Source organism: Numida meleagris, chromosome 16, assembly GCF_002078875.1.
Source record: "Numida meleagris isolate 19003 breed g44 Domestic line chromosome 16, NumMel1.0, whole genome shotgun sequence".
Classification (NCBI taxonomy): Eukaryota; Metazoa; Chordata; class Aves; order Galliformes; family Numididae; genus Numida; species Numida meleagris.
This window is the reverse complement of record NC_034424.1, coordinates 10,226,969-10,250,974: the sequence shown is the minus strand read 5'-3', so window position 1 is coordinate 10,250,974 and position 24,006 is coordinate 10,226,969. Positions and strand designations below refer to the sequence as shown.

The following is a 24,006-nucleotide window of genomic DNA, read 5'->3' as shown; positions in this document are numbered from 1 at the left end:
AAGAACATATTGGAGACTAATTTTTTTGTTGTAGAAGCTGTGCAGACATATTGCTTACCCCAGAAGAACAGCAAGTACACTTAAAATACCTTTTCAGATCTGTCTACAAATATGCAGATTTTGCTTTCAGAACAAATTTAAACCTTACATGTTTTCTTTCATTGCCTCTTAAAGATTTTGCTCCAAAGTACAGAAGAGTTGATCCTGAAAGCATAATCCAGTATCTAGTCCACGAGGAGAGCTGAATCAGAAAGGAAAAACATAATAGAAATTTAGCATATTTTGGACATTTAAAAAACCTATTCACTAGCAAGTCCAAGTGCTAAAAAAAGTTAAGTTTAGATGCAAAGAATAGGGAGCTGGATAGACTGTCTTCTGGTGTAAATCAGACCAGATATCCAAACTTGGGTGGTTGGATGTGAATGCAACCCATTTTACTTTGTATCTCGTAAAAATATCAGGACTGATTGTTTCAGTGTGCTGCCTTCTACTTACACTTCTGTATTTGATCAATAACATTTATTGAGATGACATTTCTGCATTCTTCAAATCTTTTAGGATTGAACAGTAGGGATCTACACAAAAGCTTTCAATGAGTCCAGAAGACAAAAAAATACCGATTCACTGGAAACCTGTGAATTTAGGGTAATTATGAATGACCATAGTTTAAGGGTGGATGCTCTTCAGCCTTCCCAGTTCACCATGATATTAAATCTCTGTCCTCACATAAATGCATGTTGAGTGAGAGAGATGCACGTGTCTTGCTCTGCTGCCACAACCTAGTGAAATTAGTTGCAAGTGACGGGAGAAGCAAAGCCGCTGCAGATCAAATGATATGCAAGGATTACAAACTTGTTATGAACGAGTTAAAAATTTCAATATGATTTTACAGTTGGTAATAACAAACATTTTTTTGAGTGCTATCAATCTGCAAACTGAATCTAACCCTGAAAATTAAAACAATCGCTACTGAATTAGAATCCCAAGAAGAATTAGAATCACTTACAGTAGGTTTCTTGCCTTCTTTGAGCAATGTTTTTCTTCTTAGGGGTCCTTCCATTGAAACGACTCCCATGGAACTACCTAATGTGCAGCTGCAGGCTCCTGTTGGGCTAGAGAATCATAACATTACCATATGTTTTGAAACATGGACAAGAAATAAATAATATAATGTAAATCTATTTTTCCTGCATTGCCTTGAATATAGCGTATCATTAGACACAACTCTACAAATATCTGTTTTTCAGACCTACACATCAAAAAGGAATTGGGATTTTTTAAACACAGCATATTAACAAAAGATTCTATTCTCAGAGCTTAGGCATTAAAAAAAAAAAAGAAAAGAAATACAGAGGCCTGAAGTCAAAGGATGAACTAACAATTTTCTATTTTATTCAGGTAAATTCAAGAAATTATCTAGATGTATGAAAGTGGTTTAAAACTTCAGCAATTAGAGCTCCCACTTTAGCTATCAAAAAAAGAATGTATGAAGCCTGCCCAGGGAGGTGGTTGAGTCACCGTCCCTGGAGGTGTTCAAGAAACGTTTAGATATAGCGTTGAGAGACCTGGTTTAGTGGGGTTATGTTGGTGGTAGGTGGATGGTTGGACTAGGTGATCTTGTAGGTCTTTTCCAACCTAGCTAATTCTATGATTCTATGATTCTAAGTTACCTTGGCTATTTAGAAAAAAGTTGTGATAACTAAATAACAATGCCAAGTAGCTTATTGTACAGTGATATAAATATTTTTTCCTCACCCAGCATAGAACTTCCCATGTAGTACAGTGAAGAAGTGCTACAACTGAAAGAACTCAAGTACAGTTAGAAATGTAAACTGTCACTATGGACATGACAACCAAAGATCGATTCATAGGTGACAATCTACTAGAATTATCTGCTGCTAACCCCTTTCTGTTGTCATGTGATTACAGCTCTGACACTTTTATAAAGATAAGGGCCACCAGTCCTCCAGAGACAATTAAATCGTGTCTGATAAAGAATACAAGGACAAGGACATGCATATGATCTACCAGTCAGCTGTGAAAGGAACATGATTCTGTTTATGAACAAGTATGATGGTATCACAAAGAAAAGGCTGGTGAATGTGATATACACAGCAATGACACCTATACAAGACCTTCACTTCAAAGTGGCAAATGCGACTTCTTTAATCAAATGAATTGCCCTATCTTTGTTAATGTATATTGTTGTCAGTTCTAGTTTTCTAATATAATAAACAGAAGACCCCAGAAAAGGAAGAATGAATACAAGCAATAGAAATACTCAACTGTTGATAAATGCAAGAAATGTATTTTAGGGAACAGTTCTTTGTGGATCTAATATGCATTTCTCATTTTTATCTTCTTATATTCATAGCTTGCATAAATTTTTGAAACAAATCTGCAAAAGGCATTGTATGGGAACTGCTGAGTCATGGCCTGAACCACTGACTGAGCACCTGGAGGAAAGACCCAGTCAGCCCTGGGAGCACAGGTGAAGGCAATTCACCTGTGCGACCAGAAGCCTGGCTCCACCCCTCTTAGGCCTCATTTAAGGGCTGACTGCCCCTGAGGAAGCATCTCTTCCTGGTGATCCCTCCTTGGTGGGAGCCTTTCCCTGTGAGCCTAAAATCTTCTGATCTGGGCGAGTGCTCTATTTTCCTTCTGCTTTTTTTGTAATGCTATTTCCATTGCATTAGTCCTCCTGATCACTACAGGCATGTATAAGAGAGTTCTTTCCAGAAGCAGGTATAACTGAAATACTATTACAATATATATTCTTTTATTTATTTTTAATGTATACATCTACATTCCTGTGTAACTTTTAACTTGTGTTGCTCTCAGATGTTACTAGCTCAGCCAAAATGGCTGTTCTTACATTTACAACATTTTTTATAGAGGCAGAGCAAACTAACGTAGACAAAACAAAAACTGACTGGATTTAAACTCCAACTAAATGTCAGTATTTGCAGAATACCATGTTTGGGGCCTATTTTCTTTCCTGTTTATATATACACTTCTCATATATACATACTACTTATATGTACCTCACTTGCAACTACCAGAGTTTATCTGGAAGTTTCAGTCAGGCATGGATACAACGAGTGTTTTTTATCACTTCAACTATACACAATTTTCCATGTCACCTCTCTTTAGGCTGCGAACTAATTATCCGTTTATGAGAAGTCCATGTTGCAGCAGCAAGCAACACTGGAAGTACCTGCTACATAAGTACTGCAGATGTTCCCTCCCCTACTCAGGGTCCAAGGCCACACCTCTATGCTGTACAAAAATAACATACCCTATAATGCTGTCTGACACGAACAGATGTTATGGGTAGCTATCCTATATATCAGGAAATAAATTATGAGAGAGTCAAAAAGGCGTATTTTTAATAACATTACTTGTCACATATAGCTTTATTAGAAGAGTTAATAAAAAATGCCAGTGTGGTCTTCATGACAGATGTCATCCTGTAATGTCATAAAACTCAAAATTAGCAATAGCTTTCTGCAATATGGAAGACAGATTCAGTTTAGTTGTTGGTTTAACTAATAACTGTATTTTATCTGAATAGGCCTTGACACTGTTTTAGCACTGACAGGAATTTTTAAAAGTGGGATAGGAAGACCTGTAAGTTGGTATGGCTGTACGAGGACACTTCAGGACACAAAATACTTAGACTAGGAAAATGCAGACACCCAAGTGAAAGTTTATCACCATAAACTGAGCAAGGTAGGCCTCAACTGTACCTGTAGACACAGCTTCGACTCCTGGGAGAATTCCGGATTGGCACCCTCCAATTCGGCCCCAGCGTTGCATATAAACGACCCCTGTTTGCACATGTAAATTTGCAAGGAGTGAAAATCTAGTCTGAGATTTCAACAATTAGGGTCTGGTAAACTTTATAGAGATCTTCTCAGGTCCATGAGAAGAAAACACAAATTTACAGTGTTTTATTCTAAAGCTTTCAATTTTTTATTAGGTGATAATAATAAAAAGATAAGTCCTAAATCAATGGTTATGTTTATCTGTGCAAGGGATCATTCAGGAATTTCTCTAAATCTGTTAGCGCTAAATCGGTTTAGTGCTCAGTGAGTGTAAATGGAAAATTAACTCACCTTTCAAGCCCCGATGACAGCTCCTCACTAAATTCTGAGCTTTCACTGCTATCTAGAAAAAGCGGTGAACAGAAAAGGAGTAAAAAAAAATCTAAAATCAGAAAAGGCTTATCAGCCCTCTCATTTATAATGTATCACTGACAAATGAAGTCATCGTTGCTGTTGTGTTTAAATACCAGAAATCTGCATATTACTTTTACTTACATTGTGCTGTTCCTCCGTTAAAAGCTGAATACTTCAGAAACACAAAATCTAATTACTTTGTAAGACAGTATTTCTACCATAACATCTGCAAGTCAATTAGTTATTAGACATTATATCATTGTTTGTTTGCAAGAAGCATGCACACCCATAACAGATGGTATGCCAGCTGCTGCTAGGAGTAATAACAAATCAATGAGATGGAATTCACAATGATAGCCCCTATTTCTCATCCAAGTCCTTGACCAATTTGTCTGTCTTTCCCCGGCATAGCTATTTAACTCCATTTTAGTTTGCCCAAGAGTGATATTCTAAAGCTCAGTATAACAGAGAGAGCTGTGGCTCTATTTTCTGACGTTCAAAGATCATCTGAGTGTCAAGCTCTCCTTGATCAAGGTCACCTTCTCTTGCTTAGAAAACAGAGTCTTGATCTCTGTTTCTATTATTATTATTATTTTATTAATTATTATTTTATTAATTATAATACCTTAATGTAATTTTCATCATTCTTTTTCTGAAGTTTATGTTCCTCTTGAAGTGACAGCATGGCTAAATTATTCTCCCACCTCCTAAAATATCTCACTAATATAAAAGTTTTCTCCATGAAAATGTAGCTTCCAAAATATACATCCTCTTTGTAGTAGCTTTTTTTTTCTAGTAAAGGCTGACAAACACCTGATGTACTGTATATGTACGAAGATAGTCCTGCTTCACGCCACTTTTATCAAAACCATCACTAGGTAATTGCAGAAAGCTGAAATAAAGTCAACTAAGTAACTGAGTAGTTGCTCTGACCTCCTTTCTTCTATACAGAAGCACAATCTTTGTCTGGGAGCTAATGAGCTTCCTAATTCCTCGCTTTCGGATATCTCTATCTCTTTATGAGAGAACTTGGAGGGAAAACCAAGTCAGTCAGTCCCCCACTCAGTCTCTACCTATGGAAATGCCATTGGTGAAAAGTGAGTTCAGCATGTGGCTGCGGGTCGGGCTCTGCGACTCTAGGACGCTGTCATCCAGGAGGTGGCGTGGCCTCTCCGTCGGGAAAGTGGCGCTTTTGCTCTCCACCACACTGAACTGACACATCATGCTGGAAAATTGGAAACAAAAATGCAAGAACCCTCTTATGTCATCTGATAACAACAATTTATGTCTGGTATTTCCACTCAGGCTTTGTTTTATCATAAAATGAACATAAATGTCTGTAAGTTAAAGTAGCAAGCAAATAATTGGTACTGCTTACATTGCTCCTTGATTACCTGAACAAGTTTCAAACTTCAGTGGCCTTTTAAAATAACAATCACTGTATTTCTGCAGATGGGAAACTATATAAAGCTTTTTACTCCTGTCTGTACAGTACTCGAACATCTTGAGTGGATGCAAAGGTAGAAAAACAAGCAGATCACAGCTAAGGTGCTGCTCAGTGGTCCTGCACTAAGCTGAACAAACACATCAATCATGTTTACTACTTTTTCTTAACCCATTAAATGTGAAACTCAGTATATGCTTGCCTTAACTGGGGAGCAGGTGCTCTCACTTAGCTAGTAAAGCGTCTCGTTTGTAAAACAGTGCAAAAGGTCACAGCTTTTCAGAATGATGAGAATACTGCCAGCAAAAACACAAAGTGTCAAGAGAAAACTTAAAGAATACATAGCAAAGCCTGAAGCACTCCTGCACTATAGGAAATGGAAGAAGCAAATACCAAAGTGTTCTGCTGCCAGATTAAACCTCAGTGATGAATGAAATTGCCTGAGTGTGAGGGAACCTGGAGTACCCACTTGTTTCCCAGGCTGTGACTCTTCCTGTGCCTTGGTATAGGAGGTGTAGATAGACTTGCTGCTACTGAGGTATCAGGACATGTTGGCCTCCTGCTGAATTTCATAATTGCTGACACTTCAGCTGGACCTAAAAGACAGAGATCATTTAAAATTGAACTGCTTCAAAACCCAGAAATTCATGGGCTGGTGTGTTTAGCAGCTGATTAAAATAAATTATTACAGATATCCTGAAATCATCATTTCTGATGAGTATATCCATAGCATCCATTTCTGCTATGAATTAGTCTCTATATATTTGAAGTGCCTAGAAGTAATCTTTAAAACATCTTTGCACATACTTTCAACAATGAACTCCTACGAAAAGTCCTGGCACCCTTACAATAGTTGTATGTGCCGCAGTGTAATATGCAGAGCCATAAAGTCAGACTGTATCTCGGGTGCGAGTAGGAATGTTCACACATGTTTAGAGTTTCACTTACACTCCATGTTGTGAATAAACTGTAAACACTCTGCTCATACTGACTCACTCTTTGAGCATGTAAGGGAAAGCAAGGGCTTTTCATGTGTCTTATGGCCAGACAGATGTGTTACTCCTCACTATGAGGCTTAGGGGTGTCTCACTGCAATTATTCTTCCTCTCATTTTACAGATTTTATGAAGCCCCGTGGAAAACATGGACAAACTGTTCTAGCTTCAGTTCCTTGATGCTGTTTGCAAAAGACTGGCAGTGAATTCTGCAGTAGTGGAGAACAAGGCCTATTATCCTCAGTGAATGCAAGGCTACTCTTGGCTTCACAATAAACTGTTAAGATTTCATGGTTAAATATTTAGTTGCGATTTGGTACTCTTGACAGAAACTGAAATGGTGGTCATGAATGTGGCTGTCTGTCCCACACTTTTACTTATCTCCAGACTTGGTACAGCTTAAGAAGCAGCAAGAGAGACTTCATCCTACATTTACAGGAACTACTTCTTGTACACACCATAGCTAATTCAGTTTCTGGCCTCTAACCCATAGTCACCTGCTAAGAGTTCAGTAGAGACATCAACTTTTTGATGTGAAAAACACAGAGAGCTAACATAAGAATCCTTACAAAAGTGTCTGGACTCAAATTACAGATAAAGAGAAATAGGAGAAAATGCCATTCTAGGGCACAGACTGAAAATGAGATGCGAATACACACTAGTAACAGAAATGATTCTGCATTTGCTGTACAGCCTACTCCAACTCTTCCCAAGCACAGAAGTAATTCATTGGTTTCTTCTAGGAAGACCTAAGAATGCACGGGATGCAAAAAGGAACAGGACAAGAAGTAATGAGTTTGTCCTAGTAATGGACAAAAAGTAATACGAACAGATGCAAGGATGCTTTACTGTCTCTATCTATTCTGCAATACAGACTTGAATGCAGATGTATGAATAAAGGAATTAATTCCAAATCACTTGTATTTTTATTTCCACATAGCTTAGGCTCTGGAATTTCACTGGGTTATCATTATAAAGAATTACAAAGATTCTTCAACAGTGGAAAAAGGAAAATCTTCATCCAGTGTTCTGCAACATTTGAGCAAAATGTTATTTGTGCAGTTTAAGTAACAATTAAAGGATCCTCAAGAAAAGGAGAAAGAGGAGACAATTTCCAGAAGGTGAGAGAGGGGAATCAAGTTCACTGCAAGAATCTTCATTAATACTATTCATCAGATCATCATTTAGAAGAAAAACAGAAAACACTTTGCAATGCTGTTTTCTTTCTTTCTGCATACCATCATACATGTAAACAGATTTTCGCCCTCTTGGCTTTGCTATCATTTGTTTATTGCAATTGAGAATTTGTGAAACATGACACTATAGTAGCATGAGTCATTAGCATATGTGGCTTCAGAGAAGGTCTTATGCTTAAAGGTCACATGCAATTCTACAAAAATGCATTTTTAATCATTTCTTGATCCAGAGATTCAACGAGAACCATATGCCTGGGAGATGGGAAGAAAAAGACTTAGTACAACGCTCTGCTGCATTTTCAATTAAAATGTTGTGTCTGGGTTGTAAGAAGACACTGGAGACTTTTTCCACAAGGTGAATAGGGTTCACCCTCCTCTTCTGCCATGGAGGCTGAGCAAAAGTTTGAATATAACAATAATGAATCTGAGCACGATTAGTTGGTGAATAATAGATTGTAAAAACTCTTTGAATTCATATTTCACCAACAGGCAGGAATTTCAGACCCAGTGCCTTACTAGCAAGAACATACATTTCCCTATGGTCCTTAACCACAACATTTCATCATGAATTCTTAAAATATGAACGAAAACCAGCCAAATGCATGCCGAAGCTTCAGAAAAACTTTTCGTCTGAAAATGTCCAGCTCTTCTGACAAACTGAGTTCAGAAGAAACTGAGTTCCCTCAGCAAGCTCAGTTTACAGTGTCTTTCCATGAGGTATTCTCAATTTGTGAAACATTACAATACTTAGAAATACTGAGGTGTTTACTACCTGGTGAGAAGCTCAAAATATTGGAGGGCTGAGATCCAGCATGAAGATTGTGACAGAAGAGAATTTTCCTGAAAATTATGAGCACGTACATCAAGCAAGAGTGTAGTCTGAAATTCAGCTGAAACTTCAGTGTTAATGTGGCCACTCTGGGGTTATTGTTGCACCTCAAATGTATTAATTGTGACACTCCTTCATCATCACTTCTTGTTGTGTTGTTCAGATCTTTCTGGTGCTACTGTCAGTTCTAAATCACAATTCACAGTAAGTCCTTGGAAGTGGATGACATAGTTCACTGACAGCTACTGAAATACACCGTTTAATAATTTGTTGAAACTACAGACTGTGAAAGAGTTGCAGTCTCAAGCCAAACTCTTAAATGGGTATCAGTATGACGCAGTTCTTTTTTTTGCAGACACTGTGCCACAAAAAAAAATTAACGAAGTTGTTTAGACATAATACATGACAGTCTAACAGATTACGTATCTCACTATGGAGAGTCACTGCATTCAATGCAGTAAGACTACTTGATTAATTTGATTGTAACACAATGTTCATTGGCGCAAAGCATCAAACCTTTTATCTAGAGAAAGAACAAAGAGCAAAGTAACAAGCATCGTGCTAACACAATCAAGCCATAACAAAATTAAAGTCAGTTGGATTTGTCTCCTAGTACTTAAAAGTATTTATAGATCCAAAGGTTATCTCTACCCAAGCCTACAAAAAATAAAGAGATAATGTCTACCAACAAAAACAGTTCTTTCAGAATTTTCACTCTACAAATCTACTTTAATTTAAAAAATTCCCCTTTAGTAAGCCTGGGGTTAAATTTACATTAATGTGAATATAACAAAACCAAAAATATTTGAGTGATCATTATAACTTAATTATAAAAAGAGCTGTTATTACCTAGACAACTTCAGAACAGAAAAAGTTTATTAAAATGAACTGAAACAAATCACGCAATCTGACTAAGAGGATTGTTCTTCTGAGACTGAAGACCGATATAAAAACTGTTCTATCAGTTTTCAGTTCATGTTAAAATACTGCCTAACTAAGGTGAGATGTCCCAGCGGTGACAGAATTTGTTGGAACCGGTGTAGGAACCTCACAATTTAAGGCAACAGTTCCCGCCTGACTTCCTGGCTATTTGATATAGTCCTGGGAAAAGAGATAAAGGATTTGAATTCCTAGTTAGATGTCTTTAGGGAAGATCCTGATAATAGAGAACAGAATGCTTTGTGGGAAAAAGTGAAGACAGAAATATCAGCTGTGCTGATATAAAACTGTCTGGAGAAGCCATTTTCTATGTATTTCTGCTTCTTCTTCATCTCCAAGTCAAGAGAAAGAAACAAATACCATTTGACTCTGTTAAGTTTGTGTTGAGGAAAAAGAACCTGAGCCTAAAAGCCTTTACAAAGTCTTTACATCTGCTATTCCGTCAAATATCTATGAAGAACTGTGAAGTTTGGAGCTCTGATTAGACTGGAATTCTGCTGCAGGGTACAGTCAGTTCAGTAAGAAGTCAGGGGTGTAGAGGGTGTCGGTATGAGTTATGAAGCACAAGAGAGATGACCTCATTTCTGTTAAGGGGTAAAAGACAAGTGAGACTGTGCCAAGAAGGATGCCAAAGAGGGTAAACGGTGAGATACTGATGAACGCTGCACAGCCAAGGGATGTTTATGGACATACCAGACTGTTGAGCAATTAGCTGGGCAACCTATGCCTGATACTGCTGATAACAAAATTCCAAAACTTAAATTCATTTAAGATTATTTTGCCCATTTTTTTTTCCCCAATAACTGAAGTCATCTGCTACTGCTAACTCTCTTTGCTCTCCTGGCTCCACTCCTAGTGCATACTGTTACCATGATTGCTATTCTGTTATTTTGCCTTTCATGGAGACAAAGCACTCCTAGCAGGATTTTCCAGTCAGCTGGCATAAACAAGGGTTAGTTTGGTTTTCATTATTTCTCAGCATCATTTTCAAGGCTATGCTGACATGCACAAAAAATATTGTATAAAAATATAAAAATATTATTAAAAATTGTTTGCGTTAGAGAACATAAGACAACTTCATCAGAATGAGCTGAGTGCTGTTTAGTGGTCTGTGGCAAGAACATTTGGAAAAGTTTATACATATCCCAGAGGATCTCACTGCTTTTTCCTTTGCATAATTTTTCCATGAATAATCCTTCAAATGTTACAAATGAATGTTACTTTCGCAATCTTTCAGTAGGACATGTGAACAATTACAGTCTCCAGAACTCTTTAAAAAAAGTAACAGGGTGAAAAAGTTATAGCTCACAATTTTTCTCTGCTAAACGTCTATCAATAAACCAACACTAGGCAACTAAACAGAAAACTGAAAATGAGTTGTATATTATTTACTAAAAATAGAGTGACAGGATTCTTCTACGAGGTAAAATATTTTCAACTACTTTTTTTTTTTGGTGAGAAGCTAGGAAGTAAAAATGATATTTATCAGCTCTGTTTATAAAATTTAATACATGCTTTAAGACACAGGCTCTCTAGTTAAATCTTTGCTGTGAACTTTTACTCTTCTGTAGCCATTGTAACCAAAGTCAGTGGGTGACAATTAAAACTTTCAAATACCAAGGCCTACTTACAAAGCACACAATAAGGAACTTAAGAACAATGTCATGCACAGAATCAAGACGTAAAAATAAACAAATCTAAAATGATGGCTATTGTCAAAGCATAGTTTTCATTTTCAAAACATTGCTTTAAAATCCAGCAAGATTCATTAATGCATACAGCACACGGGAAACACGTTATGTTACACCCGCTTCTCAGACAAGAATAAGGTAAGGACAAGAGTCTGGCTGCACTTCTCTGTGCTCTCTCAAATCCCTCCCCTCAGCTGCTACTTCTATAGATTCAGTAATTTTCAGCATTTGTGTTACTTACATTGCACCAGTAGAATGTACAACACCCTGACCTGCTGAATATCTTGCAGCTGCATCTGTAGTGTGAGCCTAGCTGACATCCGTAGTGGCAGTGAAAACATATCCACTGTGAGGGCATAGATACAGAGGAACTCTGAAATCTGAGTTCCAAAAAATATATTAAACAGTTCATAAAAAAAACTTTTCATATAAATTAATTCCTGTAGTTGTTGTGAAGGAAGAGACAAAAAACAGTAGAAAAATCCCTTTTCCTCTGTCTATTTTATGTGTTCTTAACATTCCTTTAAGCTAATAGCACGGCAGTTAAAATAAATATCAGTAACCTAGGATAACAAAGAGACTTGTTTGGTAAGGAAGACAGAGAGAAGTAATAAAGTGATAAAATTAAAACTTGAGTGTGATAATCTTCTCTTGATGACTCAGACATAACATTCTACAATTTTTGGAAAGACTTGGTCTGTTAAGAAAAAATACACTCTACTCCTGTCTGGATTTGGTGGATAATCTTGGATAATTACATGTGAATCCCGCACATTTGTTTGGTATTAATTTCTTTCACAAATACCCAAATGACTTTTAAAAATGCGTAGGGAAAATATCACAGAGGAACAGATTGGAAATGAGTGTAAGTTTGAAACTAAAGAGAAAAGCTTTCTGGATGGCCTGTAAACTTTTGTGAAGAAAATAAAGTTCTGCCATTTCTAGTTTAAGAAAAACAGACATTATGCACATGAAGCAGTAATGAAGCACTTGCATGAGGATTAGACAAACCTAATTTCCACAGAATGACTGGCTGCTAAAGCACTTAGCACAAACTATTTATTAGTTACCAAAGCAACCAGTAAAACAAATTGCAAAACTAAATGTCAGCCTCAGTGTTTACACGGAAAATGATTTTTTTTTTTTAATTCTAAAATGCTTGGAGTGCTGTAGGGACATCACTAGTGTAGTACACCTACTTCCAGAGGATTACAAATGTGCAAACATTCCAGTCTCTCTTCTTTTCTCTACACTTAATTCCTGCATATCATAAAGTTTACATGTGATGAATCTGCTGCTTCTAATTAATTAAAACGTATATGAAAAACTCTTCAGCAACTGTCAAAGATAAATTAACTCAATGCAATGGCTGAATTCCACCCCAAAAACAAAAAAAATAAAATACAGTGGTTTCTGCTTAATTGTTCCATATTCCTGCTAGGACAGTAAGGTAAAACTTCTGGTCTGTTTAATCTCCTCTCAAGAATTATACGGTGGTATACTTAGAAAAAATAATTAAAAAAAATCAAACAAAACAGACAAAAAAAAAAAGGGGGTGAGGAACCATTCCTGACTATTGCATAACAAAAAAAATAAAGACGCCCATTGCTGAGGCCTGGATGTTGCCTTCCAAATGCTAACATTAAGAAGGGGTTAGTTAAAGCACACAGAAACATCAGGACCAGTCTTTGAGTCATTTAGTTATTAGTATTTAGTTTTAGTATTAGAGTCACTCACTCAGTATTAGAGAGGTAATTTCCTGGACATGATAAATACTTTAACATTATTTTATCTTTTCGTTGTTTTTTTTTCCAGGACAGGGTAATGTGGTCTATTTCAGACAGCAAGTAACCATTTTCTATATTCTGATTAGTATGTGAGCTCTGAACTTTTCAAAATAACATTAATCATAGAAATTATAGAACAGCCTGTGTTGGAATCAAGAATCATCAAGTTCCAATCCCCCTGCCACAGGCAGGGTTGCCAACAGCTAGATTAAGTACTAGATCAGATTGCCCAGGGCCCCATCCAATCTGGCCTTAAACATCTCCAGGGATGGGGCATCCATAGCCTCTATGGGCAACCTGTTCCAGCACCTCTCACAGTAAAAAACTATCCCGATACCTAATCTAAATCTCACCTCCTTTAGTTTAAAGCCATTCCCCCTTGTCCTATCACTATCTACCCCCATATTTATAAACTCTCTTTAAATATTGGAAGGCCACTATGAGGTCACACCACAGCCTTTTCTTTTCCAGGCTAAATATGCCCATTTCCTTCAGACTGTATTCACAGGAGAGGTGCTCCAGCTCTTTGATCATCTTCGTGGCCCTCCTCTGGACCCTTTCCAAAAGTTCCACATCTTTCCTGTGTTAGGGGCTCCAGACTTGGATGCCATACTCCAGCTGCGGCCTCACGAGAGCAGAGCAGAGGGGGGACAATCACCTCCCCTGTCCTACTGGTCACCCCTCTTCTGATGGAACCCAAGATACCATTAGCTTCTGGGCTGCAAGTGCACATTGCTGGCTTGTTTTCCATCTACTCGGACCCCTAGGACCTTCTCAGTCCTTCAATTGAGTTGATAAAGAACATAAATACAGTTTTCTGTACTCATCTACACTTAGCACACACATTCTAAGGAACATCAGTTGCTTAGAAAGATCACTTATTTTCTACGTATTTCATTATTTTGTTCTAGAAAAATATATTGAGTTATACTGTCTAAAATTATCCATTTAATAGTTGTACCATAAATGCTTGGCAACTCCTAGCCAACACTGCAGGAACACAGATGTCTTTTACAGCTAATTCAACTGGAAACTTTGAACAGTTTGCATGCTGTAGCCCTCCTCCTTCCCCCCTTCCTCCCCACCTTCTCTCCCCCTGCTCCCTCCCGCCTTCTTCTCTCCCTCCTCTACCCCCGCCTCTCTACATAGCAAGGCAGAATGAACAGACTTAAGCTGCTGCCAAGGAAGTTGTGTGAATTACACTGTTCCTCAAAATATACAATCGAACTGTTTAAAGCTTCTTTATAAATACTACTAGCAAGTAACAAGAATCTCTACAGTGTTACGGTAGGCATGAAATCGTTCTGTGAAAGCACTATTCACAGTTATACATGCATTTGGTAATTAAATGAGACCATCGTAGCCACTAATACACAAAACATAGCCTGTTGTGAGACATTCATTTTAATCAGACGTTTGCCTCCTGTTCAAAATTTACTGGAAAACCAATTGGCAACCAACATGGAAAACGAACACATGGTTTTCTCCAGTACTTTGCAAACAGAAATACTGGAGGATATAACTGCTTTTATTGAGCTTCACACTCCTTTAGATACTTCAACAGGAAAAAAGAAACCCACAATGTCCCCGGATAGAATAAACTGCTAATCTTCTTTTGAAAGAGACGTTAGGTAGAAGATTAAGTCACAGTGCTGAGAAGGAAAACACTTCTATCATCAACACAAGTAGTTATACTTCAGGACATGAAGAAGATACTAATTCCTGCCACTTAATTCATTATAAACTTAGGAATCATTACCACAGTACCGAACTTTTCTCCATACTTGGAAACATATGGCAGCCTGTATGAAGTATGTCACACACAGAACTTAACCACAGAATCAAGCAGAATTAGATATTGATAATGTGTTAACTTTTTCACTATCAAAAAAACTGAACTAATGACTGCACTTCAAGGGTCACAAGTCTTTATTTTACATTAAAATGACTATATTCAGACTCCTATGCTTTTGATTAGCACATTAAACTACTGCCTAAATTGTTTTCAGATCATCTCCTACCATTATAACTTGCTGACTGGAAAGAGTTTACTCTTGATGTACAATAGTTGAAATGGAAATAATCTAAAACTACAATTTGAATCCAAATAATGTTGATTTGAATACCTTAGAATGTGCTATTTTTAATTCTCAGTGGTCAAATAACTCATTACCAACATTTTTATATTTTAGATTGTAATTATTCAAGATTAACATTTAGTTATATCTCTATTTATTAACACTGTGAAATAAACAATACATTACTGCCTTAGTGCTTAATTACATTTCAATTTGAATTCATGTTAATTTACTGAACTGAAGATTGCTTCCTTGGGAATCAGCTTGATTTTTCATTAAAGTACACTGGTTTTAGCATCTTCACACTCAGGTGAAAAAAATCATTTAAGTATTACAAAATATTGGTGGCATTCATTGTCTAGATGACAGTAAATAAGAACTCTCTAGTTGAGCAAGAAACAGCTGTGCATAAGCATGTCAAGATTTCGAAGGAAATACTAACAGAAGAACTAACCAACAGGAATGACTCAAAATTTGGTTCCTAGTCACCACTCTGAACAGAGCAACCTTACAGGGCATGAAGGGGCACTGTAGATTCTGAGGGAAAAGTTAATTCTCTCCTAATACTCCTAGATAAAACATGATTACCTATCCAAACCAATTCTTTCCCTCACCTAAACTATTCCTCAGCCAAACTTTCTCTACCTTCCCCCCCCGCCCATCTCTCCCCTCTCATCTGCTATGAAAAATGACATTTGGAATGCAAAATTAAATTGGTTGTCAGATGTAGTATAGTCTTCTCTCTCTCTCTCTCTCTCTCTCTCTCTCTCTCTCTCTCTCTCTTTAAATACGTTCACACATGGTTTAGCACAGTGAGGCAGAAAACAGGCCACTCAGGTTAAGGGATTAAAATAGAACAGCTTTTGTGATAATGGTTCCCATAGTAATAACTACATTTTACGCATTTTCATGTTTGTTTAGCTTTTAGGAATTTATGCTTCTCTTCATCTGTAAATAAAACAATTTAATTAAATATGTTACATGTGCTTTGTTCCTTTTCTCAATCAGTTTAAGGAAAACGTGCTAGCATTATGCATTCAACGTTCTGTCCAATTGGAAATTCTAAGAAGCATTGCTCATGGATGCACATACATAGCAGTAATCATAAGTAAGCATAAGTGCTTAGGTGCAAGAAGAGTTCAGATTATGAAAATCCCTAATTTTATACTTCTATTTCCCTATATTCCGATTAGAGAGGATGTCCACAGCCAAAACATTATTGACCACTGTCTAAATATTTTAAAAATTTCCCAGAGTTGTACACGCACCCACTAGAAGAAATATTTCTTAGAGATGCTTTTCTCATCATGATTTATTTTTTCATTTAAGAGCTAACGTAACCTATTCAACAGATCACATTATTTATACAAATCTTTCAACTGTGTGTCTTCCCCCCTCACACAATGAAATTGTTTCATATTTATGTGTCAGTTTATACAGAAACCAGAAAGAAGAATTTCCTATGTTATTCACTACAGTTATTTGTCTGTACTGAAAGAGACCTCTTTCTTCTTCACTTATTAAATACTAATGAAAATGCAAACATTTGTAAAAAACAAACAAAAGAAAACTGGCCAAACAACCAATCTAAATTCTGTTCCAGTGCTAACAAGCACTCTGAGTTCTCCTCAAACCCCAGTTGTAAATATACAAGGCAAGAATCCCTATCTCACAGTAATATTACTGGGAATAATGGTCTCACAGTAGACCCCTCTTACGGTAACAAGGTTAGTGGGAAACCTCAATATCAATACAGGCCACCTTGGCCACTTACACAGGTCAGCTCCAGGGATTAATTATAGACGTGCTGTGATGTAATTACGCTTTTATAAAAGTAAAAAAAAAAATCTGTAAGATTTTATGCTTCCTATTAAAAATGTGACACTTACTAATAAATAATCTCAAAAATGCTGCTTCTTTGCCAGCCAGAAATGCAAATAACCCATGATTATATTCCTCATTTGCAGTCTCTGTAAGTTAAATCTTACTTCTGAAATCAAAGTTTTCATTCATTCAAGATCAACGAATTTGTTTTGTCCAGTAGTACAAATGTTGATATGCGCAATATCCATCCCAATATGTGGGGTATCATTTATCACTGCAAGAAAATCCAAGAGCAAATAAAACAAACAAAGGACAATTATTTAAGACAAAGGACAGTGCTAACCCAAGTACAAGCTGGCACTGTAAAAACTTGCAATGAAAATCAGACCTTTAACTAGTGTAAGAATGGTGTGCTGAACTAATGATGTTCTGAAACTTGCCAAACGCATGGAAAGAGATCATTTTTTTAACAGTCCCTACAAGATAATTTTGTATTTGCAACAAAAATCCATATTTGAAGCTGATTAACGTTCTTTCCTATGTACTTCATTAGAGAGCTTCTGTAATTAAAATTATTTTCTTACATTTAGAAATGAACTTTTATACCTGTGAGATCTTCTTTGGACGAAACCAGTCGAGGAGAGCTGTTACCTGGCTCAATTCTTAATGATAATCTGGAAAAACAATTTTTTAGACAAATTAACAATACCATTTCTCAATAAAAGTTGAAATAAACTGATCAAAGCAATTATTTTGGCTGTGGTAAGCAGCAATTTTACCTTGCTGGAAGTGTAATTTATTTGGTCACCATGGAAACATTTATTTAATAAATCCATCACAAAATGGTCTGAGTGTTAGTCAGCCCATGTAAGCATTCAGCTTTCCCTTTCTATAATGATGCAATTTTCAATGCATTCCTCATGAAATTTAGGCAAGGACATTCTTATACTTCCTTTAGTGACCAGAATATTTGACAAAACTAAAGAAGATCTGCTTTCACACAATTACCTGTACTATGCTACTTTTTTACTCTTGAGGAGAAAAAAAGGGGGAAGATAAGGCAGAATGGAAGACCTATGTTCTTAAGAAGGTTCTAGAAAGAGGTTTGGTATCTTTATACAATCTAGAAAGCATCAGTGGAATGTACTTCACTTAAAAGTTCACTGAAACAGCAACAGTTTTCAGTGCTACTAAATGAGATTACATCACTCTCTACTTGTTATATCCTTAGAAAACATAAAAATTGATGATGTTGTTTATCTATTTAGTCAAGTTAAAGTCCACTCTGAAATCTTCAGCCCTTGTGAAGCTTGACTGTTTGGTGATTAACTTCAATAATGGCAGAATATTTTTTCAGAATAACAAAGAATGGAATTTAGCTAGTCATAATATGAAAAAAGAGAATGCGTTAGAAAAATAATAACAAATATAAGCCTAAATTTCAGCTTTGGTAAATATAAAGTACTCTGTTGACATGTTTAACATAAATTATTAAAAAAAAAAAAAAGGATGCATTCTGACAATAAGTTGTCACTCCTCGTCCTTCTCTCCTGTTCCCACTCTCCCCTACAAGGCTGAAAACAATCAAAGACTTTTATATCATAGAAGAGATACTAACAGGACAGCTTCCAACAGCCTTGACTTATTTGTCACTATCCAAATTAATTTTTGGTGTTCCTCTGACACTGCATTTTCCACAGAGAGGCACAGGTTATGTACATGAGCATATATGTTCAACTGCCCTCATACAGATATGTATGTATACAGTTAGGTAAGCAGTGTAAGCAATCTCTTCCAAATAGTACTCACACAGCCAGAATCTTTGGCACCTCACATGCTTGGTGTTATACTATCAATAGGTCTATGCAAACTTTGACAACTGATGTATTTACCAACAAAAAACATGCATATCCATCACATAGCAAATTATATAATCCTAGCTTACTGCTCCCAGTCATGACAGAACTGCCCAGGTTGGAAAATACCTCAGAAGATCATCTAGTCTAACATTTCATGGAAAAGGGTGTCTAGACAAGATTATCTAGCACTCTGTTCCATCTCATCTTGAAAACTTCCAGCAATGGAGATTCCACTTTGTCCCTGAGGCAGCTGTTCCAGTGATTGATTGTTCTCACTGTAAAAATGTCTTTCTTAGAATGAAATAAATATAATACCCAGTGAAATCTACCACCACAAATAAAAAACTACCTCTGTTCCAACATGCCAAATAAACAACCCAAAAATCATTACAACTTTTTTTGTGTGTGTGTTCATATCTGTGCGTAATAAGAAATTCATCTTAGTCACTATATTCATCCACTATCACAGCACTGTTAGAATTACTTTGTTTTCAGGAATTCTTTTCAAAAACAAAATCTTTGCTTTACCTGGGCGAGCAAGTCTGGTCTTAGAGCAAAGTCTAAGACAGAGAAGCAAAAATTATAAAATTCCAGCATTCTGAAATAATACAACAAGGGTTCAGGTAAGATACACACCAGGACAAATCCTAGATATTAACCTTGGAAACTGCACATTAGAAATTAAAATTCCTAAGCTGAGGAAATAGTATTAATGATTTAAAATAAACATAAAACTAGACGTAAAATAGCTGAGGAAAAAATATGAGCATAGAGCTTTACTGAATTAAAAAAGACAAACAGTTTATCACTGGGAATTAAGACAAAGCTTTTAAAGAAGAAAGCATAGGAAGTATAGACTGCATCCTCAGAAAATTTGCACGACATGAAAACAGGGAGAGTGGCTGACACCACAGGGCCACCCCAGCAAAACACTGCCGAGCTGGAGAGATGGGCTGACAAAAAAAGAACTTCTATAGTTCAACAGGGGTACGTGTAGTTGTTCATCCCCTGCACCTGGGACAAAACAACTCCAGACACCAGGACATGCTGTGGGCCACCTCGCTGGAAATCAGCTTGGCAGAATAGGTCCTGGGAGTCCTGATGGACACCAAGTTGAACATGGGGCAGCAGCATGCCCTTACCACTAACAAGGTTAACAGTGTTTCTGGCTGCATTGAGCTAAGTATCGCCAGCAGGCCAAAGGAGGTGATCCTGGTGATCCTTTCCCTTCTACTCAGCATTGATGAAGTAGCTAGCACCTGAAGTACTGTCTCCAGTTCTGGGCCCCTCAGTTCAAGAGACAGCTGGATATACTGAAAAAGTCCAGTGGGTAGCCACCAAGATAACCAAGGGCTTGGAGCGACTCTCCTATTAGGAGGCTGAGAGAACGGGGACTGTTCAGAGGAGGCTCAGAGGACATCTTACCAATGTACATGAATACATGAAGAGAGGGTGTAAGAAGCAATGAGCACAAACTGGAAGACTAGAGATTCCTTCTGAAAATCGAGAATCATTTCTTTACTGGGTAGGTGACAGAGCACTGGCACAGGTTGCCCAGAGAGGCTGTGGGTTCTCCTCCTAGGACTGGACATGGTCCTGGGCACTCTGCTCTTGGTATTGCTGCTTGAGGAGGGGCTGGGCCAGATGGCCTCCAGAGCTCCCTTCCAACTTTATCAATTCTATGAATGCTTTATTCTTATACAGTAAAAAGATGAAGAAAATAAATGCTGTCTGGAAAAAAAAAAAAAGGCTGATTCTCAAAGTATTTTTCGGGAACATGTAACAGTCAGTATTCTCCATAAAGTAAACTTCACCTCTATCCCACCTATCCCACCTATTAAGTAACATTCTACTACCTCCTGCCATATAGCTCATTTAAAAGTAACTTTACTGATCAACAGGAAATATCGCTGAAAATAAAATTGGTAGCTAGTCTTGAATACTGTTCTTTTTCATGAGGTTAAGCTCTCCAGTACAAATGGAAACCATTGCTAGGGCACGAAAGTTACTTCTACTCCATTTTCCTAATAATAAGCAAGTGAATAAGTACAGCACAGAGAGCGAGACAAATCTTACATCCTTGTATATGAACAATGTATTTAGCTGCTCCATGAAGAGGCTGAAAGAAACTTACTCATCTTTCTTGAGATATGGAAGATTAAGCTGCAGTGAAGTAGTACAGTCCTCAAAGCAGTTACTCTGTATTTCTGACCAATATACGTTTATGTAGTAAAATTGGTCTGACATATCCTGAACTCTTCAGGCTTCCTTTGTAGCACTTAAACTGTAGGTCCAACAATTTCTGGAAGCTTCTCTATCCCTGAATATGTTCTATGGCAGAGGCACCCAAGTCACAATTCAAGTCACAAGTTGATCCATACAGCCACTGGGTCATTAGAGGTATCAGACTACCAGCAAAGGCGTCCTCCTACCCCAGCCTTACAAAATCACTCTTGGTAGCAAAGGCCCAGGAAATACAGCTGTCTGGGAGGCCTACTTAAGATGGATTGTTGCCAAGGTTCACTGTGCTAAATACTAGTATTTTAAGCACCTGTTAGACAATTCCTCTTGCTGTGAGATTAAAAGCAATGAGATGCAGCTGGTATTTTTATATAGTCTTCATTGTTAGGAGTCAGTACAATGTTTTAATTGCCTATTCATTTCTCTTGGATACTTTTCCATAGATCTTGCCTACCTGAACCAAAGTTTGAACTGCTTTTTATGGAAATTATCTTATATAGTATATTGGAATATCAGTGTTTTGTAAATATGCTCTAAACTGAATTATATTTACAGAGAGCATCCTACAGTACATTTCAATCCTGATCGTCCTGTCCAGATGACACTGTAATACAAATAAGTCTTCACTTTGTCTTTAATCAATAGTGTATATTAACAAAATCTCATTCAGAAAGATATATACTAACAAACATATTTCTAACCCAATACACATCCTGCCAGCTCTGTCACTTAAATTTGCCACTTGAAAAATTCACATATTAAAGCTGATGCTGTAAGTTCACTGCTTTATTACTGAGAGAAATGGCAGAAGCTTTAATGTCTCAATTCAATTAGATGGGCCAAATCCTGAACTGCTTATACAGGCAAACTCTTCCGGAATTAAAACATGTCCTGAATAGCCCTTGAATTCTGGGCTTGGATTTCTTCATGGCTGTCAATAAGGTACAGTCTTAGTCACGTCTCCTTTTTCTAGACTACCTCGATTACAGTAATGTAACTCTGAGGGAAGAACAGGGGTGGAGGATTAAGTAAGAAGGTGAAAGGAGAAAACTTGCTATTTTGTCCAATCAAGGACCAAGGATAACCACAGAGAATACCAGACCTGACTTAATGATTCTGAAAGTTCAGCAAAAAGAATTGTTCTGGAACCACTGCAAGGTGTGGTAGGTTACAAAAGGACATGGCATAATGTTGTAATGTTTGGATACTGCTGTCTACCTCAGGGAAAAACTGCATACCTGCGGACAAACACTCTCCTCACATCACTTCTTACACTCTTAGAGGAGGAAGAAGATTCTGCAGCAGTTGCATCATGGTATTTCTGAAGCCTGTTGGTTTTTGTTGATTTCCTTAGAAAACAATGATTATCAATATATATAATTGACGTATATGGATATAATTTGAAGGAATCCTGATGCTTTGGATCCTATTTTTGTTCCCTCAGTCATGTAACCTGCAAACACTGTCATCTGTTATCTTCTATGGAGAACTGTATATGGGCTAAGCAAAAAAAAATCTATTATTTATAGGATATGACATAACTGTTTGGGGTTTTCTGGAGTACTCCTACTTGCTGACAAGCACAAACCTAAAGCAAGCAATTGGACTGGCACAAAAATTGTAGAGAAAAGCTCTGTTTATATAAAGTGGCTGCCAAATTTTTCTTCTCAGCGTAACTGAAGTTCTCATTCGGTGAAACGTGTGTTGGGATCCTGCCAATACATTTTAGGGCAACTATCTAAGCTTCTCTCCATGACAGCCTGCTTGTAAGACAATTCTGTTCTTTCTGGCAAAAATCAAGCATAGATCTCTTCAGAGTACACAAATGCTTTCTCTAGCTCAGAATGCGAGGTCACCAAAAAAGAGGAGGTAGAAAATTCTTTTCCAATATAAAAACGTTGTGCTCAGCCTTTTTAAGGCTTTCAGTTCCTTCTGGCATGAGACCAGAAAATGCTATGAAGAGAGAAAATGTTGTTAGGGACAACTGAGAGGAAATACGAAATCAAATACTCAAGAAAATCCAGAAACTTCTTACTGAAATAGACAAGCAGAAGTGGAACAGGAGATCTCTTTAAGGGAAGATGTGATGAGTTTTGACAAATACAGACACTAATTTAAAATTTTATTTGGATGAAACAAACATGGCAGAATAAGGTAAAGGTCCTCCAATACAGAGAAATGTGTATCAACTGCAGCAGCATTTATGCTAAGAATCAAATCTTTCCTTCTTTTTAATACCTCTTGTGAAATCAATCCACTTTTTCCTAGTCAAGCCCAGAAAGAAAACTGCTAAATTTGATTGAGATATCCTTTTGAACTTAAAAATGTACAAACAAAAGTACTTCACAACCTGAAATACATGCCAGTTATGTCAGATATCTTCTAGCATTATCAGCAAGACTGCTACTAATATTAAAATTATTTTCAGATTTAAACTGGAATTCTCATGACTTGTAGTTTCTACAAATATTACATGATGGCATAATAAACACATAGAAACCACTTGTTTAATCTATTTTTACCAAGATATTAAAGTTAATGAAAGTCATTGTATACATAGTGTTAACATTGATACACCACAAAGAAAGACCACTTAAAGAATCAAATTAAGCAACATAACCAGTTTCTTGCATTAAGTCCAGGAGATTTAAATCACAGTCTACACTTAATACATGTCTTGGACTGTCTGACCTTTTCACAAGCCTGTGCAATGCAAACATTCAGTGTGCCTCTGCTGCATAATGCATTTTTATTCATTACACATATACAATATCATGAGACTGAAGAAAGGGGAGGACGTTTGCTTTCTATCATCAGTACTCTGATAGGAATTCTAACTCCATGAAGCAATAAAGTTTGCTATGAAAACATCATATTACTTTTGTTCCAAGTCATTTTCCTACAGAAACATCATTATTCTTAGTATCTGTGATTAACTGAACA

At 37.0% G+C, this 24,006-nt stretch overlaps 1 protein-coding gene across 6 annotated transcripts in view; it reads right to left on the bottom strand.

The window, feature by feature from the left end:
- Window positions 1-24,006, bottom strand: part of RALGPS1 (Ral GEF with PH domain and SH3 binding motif 1) — a 100,595-nt gene that overhangs the window by 6,451 nt on the left and 70,138 nt on the right. For 3 of the 6 annotated variants that reach the window (XM_021414176.1, XM_021414177.1, XM_021414178.1), the window contains 7 exons: window positions 17,570-17,637; window positions 6,095-6,221; window positions 5,255-5,406; window positions 4,119-4,170; window positions 3,750-3,830; window positions 1,007-1,112; window positions 149-241 (listed from right to left, as the gene is read on the bottom strand). In XM_021414176.1, the coding sequence (XP_021269851.1) occupies window positions 149-241; window positions 1,007-1,112; window positions 3,750-3,830; window positions 4,119-4,170; window positions 5,255-5,406; window positions 6,095-6,221; window positions 17,570-17,637 (679 nt within the window). Of the gene's footprint in view, window positions 1-148; window positions 242-1,006; window positions 1,113-3,749; window positions 3,831-4,118; window positions 4,171-5,254; window positions 5,407-6,094; window positions 6,222-17,051; window positions 17,238-17,569; window positions 17,638-24,006 lie in introns of those variants that run through there. The other 3 variants (XR_002443678.1, XM_021414179.1, XM_021414180.1) reach the window with 3 other exon arrangements.